Here is a 2721-nt window from a genome sequence, read left to right on the forward strand (position 1 = left end):
TGTTCCTCAGTGGAACAGGCTTCCTCGGGAGGTGGTGGGCTCTCCTCCTTTGGAGGTTTCAAACAGAGGCTGGATGGCCATCTGACAGCACTGCTGATTCTGTGAACTTAGGCAGATCATGAGAGGGAGGGCAGGAAGGGTTGCCTCAGTGCTTAGTTCTTGTGGCCCTTTTTTACACACCCAGGGAAATGCTAATTGCCACTTTGGGTTCAGAAAGGAATCCTGGAGGATTTTTTGTCATCTTCTGGGTGTGGAACAGCGGTCACTGCAGGCTTGGAGGGGGAGGTATTTGTGAATTTCTTCCCTTGTGCAGGGGGTTGGACTAGATGACCCTGGAGGTACCTTCCAACTCTGTGATTCTTATGACACCAGAGAAGTTCTTTTTCTGAAGCCAAAGTTGTGCGCCTGAGCCTATGGTGTGTGCAGTCATGACTGGAATTAATCTGTATGGGTGTATGATTGCAGAACAAACAAATGAGGAGAGAAGATGTTTTTGAATGGGTTTATTTGGCTAGAAGGTGAGAGAAATGCTGGCTGTTCCGTCACAGGTGTTCAGAAGTAGTATATCAACTTGATGGGGAATATGAAGCCAGTGCAGGCAGTCCTTGTTGCACAAAGAAGCACATGCTGTAAATTACAGTGGGGCATCAGCTTGAGATTACTGCTGCATTTGGGGAAGGCCGGACAGTAGTTTGTGAAAGGACAGTTTGTTCCATTGTGCACCACAAGACCTAGGAGGTTCAGGCAGGTGGCTTGGGTTCAGTGTGCGATGGGAAGTTGGTGGTGCTCTTCTGATGTGTCGAAGTGCTGGTGGGTGGGGAGCTGAGACTCTTAATGCTGCCTTGTTGTTCTGGCTTTGTAGGACATTGTGACTGAAAGTAACAAGTTCGACCTTGTGGGCTTTATTCCTCTGCTGCGTGAGAGGATCTACTCCAACAACCAGTACGCTCGGCAGTTCATCATTTCCTGGGTATGTATTTGGATCAGGGCTTGACAAATCGCAGGCATTATGGTATCACATTGCCCCAAAATTTCATTGTGGCACCTAGTATTTTAAGTTGTTTATTGTCAGTGCCTTTTGGTGGTTCTCAGTTATGAAGCTTATTTAGGTGAGGGATGGAGGTTAACTGTTTGTTGTGATGACAACTAGGGTTACCCCATATTTGTTAGTACACTACAGTGCGTTTGTTATAGCTTTTAAAAAATGACAAGAAACTGTGAAGAGTTTAGGATTAGGTTTTGTGGTAGCAATAATGAAAGAGTATGATCATTAAAACATTGAAGGCTGAAAGATAAGGCAGGCTCTTAAAGCTGAAGAAGCTTTGTCAAGGCCAGGTTTAGGGTTAACGAAGGCTTTGCTTAACACTTAATCTGTGGTTATTAAAAGCATGAAACATGCAATGCTAATTAATAGGTTAGCATCAAAATTAATAAATCCTCAGATTCCCAATATTATTTAGTTCCGTAATTATCAATCTTTGTTATGTATGCTATCCCACATATCTGGTAGTAAGAAAACTGCGGATAGATTCATCCACTCTTCTTCTCCTGCAGACTTTACTGTTCAGTTTATCTACTCACTTTACATTTTCCTCACTTTCTTCCCGTTACAATAGAAAAAAATCCCCATCATATCCCTAATATTGGTATATCTAAACATTCCTTCTCTAAATCTTTTTTAAAATTTTTGTAAGAAAAACTTTACTTCAAGCAAATCAGCCCACTCTGACTTGAAATTCGTCACAGCGCAGCTACTCCTGTCTGCTTGAACCAGAAAAGTATTACTTGGCTTCCTCTGTGCTTGCTAATATAATTCCATTCTGAAGTGCCTGTTTCTGTATTGCAGCCTCTGTTTGCTTTAATTTTAATTCTTACTCAGAGCTTGCAAGTACAATTTTCCTTCCTTTCTCACGGGCTAGATCTTGGTTCTCGAGTCTGTCCCTGATATTAATCTTCTGGATTACCTGCCAGAGATTCTAGATGGGCTCTTCCAGATCTTGGGTGATAACAGCAAGGAGATCCGTAAAATGTGAGTGCAGAGTCTGGAATATGCAATGTGCAGAATTTCTTTTTGCATGTTGGGGTGGCTCTGGGCAGGGTGATGTCATTCCACCCTCTCCTGGTGAAGTTGCAATTCTGGAGAAGGAAACACCATTTTAAATGGAACATGTCCTCTCATTAGGCACTGAAGTTTCTAGGCCTGAGCATGTGGTGTGTGTTCCTGAAGCACCTGTCCTCTGGCTGGGAGCAGGCTGTAGCAGGGACTGCATGTGTTGAGAGGGATGAGGGCGGGCTGGCTGGCGAATTATTCCGTTGTGTAGCTGGTAGGATTGGAATAAGAGGTCTTTAGTGCATTCCATCTATAGGATTAGCATAAATGGGCCATGGGGAGAGACCAGTCCTCCCTTCACCTTCCTGGGGAGTTGCTTGTTTCTGGTTGGGGAAGTTCCCTGGCCGTTCAGTGTCAGGGTCCTGATTGGAGGAGGGATAGCTGAGTGGCTCTTAGAGCTGAATGGGCAGGTGAGAACATCAGAAGAGTCCTGCTGGATCAGACCGTCAGTCCATGTAGTCCAGCATGCTGTTTCACACAGTGGCCAACCATTTGCCCTGGAGAGCCAGCAGGTGGTAGAGGGGCCAAGGAGCGGAAAGCACTGGATTTCAGAGATTCTGATTATGGAGATTCCATCTGTTTTGAAATAATGGGCCTGTCCCCCATGAATC

At 44.8% G+C, this 2721-nt stretch overlaps 1 protein-coding gene across 1 annotated transcript in view; it reads left to right on the forward strand.

Annotated features, from left to right (window-relative positions):
• VAC14 (Vac14 homolog (S. cerevisiae)) overlaps positions 1 to 2721 on the forward strand; it is a 171456-nt gene that overhangs the window by 11613 nt on the left and 157122 nt on the right. Inside the window, 2 exon segments of the mRNA XM_015416443.1 lie at positions 863 to 970; positions 1920 to 2040. Coding sequence (XP_015271929.1) covers positions 863 to 970; positions 1920 to 2040 — 229 coding nt within the window.

The sequence above is a fragment of the Gekko japonicus genome, unplaced genomic scaffold, assembly GCF_001447785.1.
Source record: "Gekko japonicus isolate JY-2015 unplaced genomic scaffold, Gekko_japonicus_V1.1 scaffold1955, whole genome shotgun sequence".
Classification (NCBI taxonomy): Eukaryota; Metazoa; Chordata; class Lepidosauria; order Squamata; family Gekkonidae; genus Gekko; species Gekko japonicus.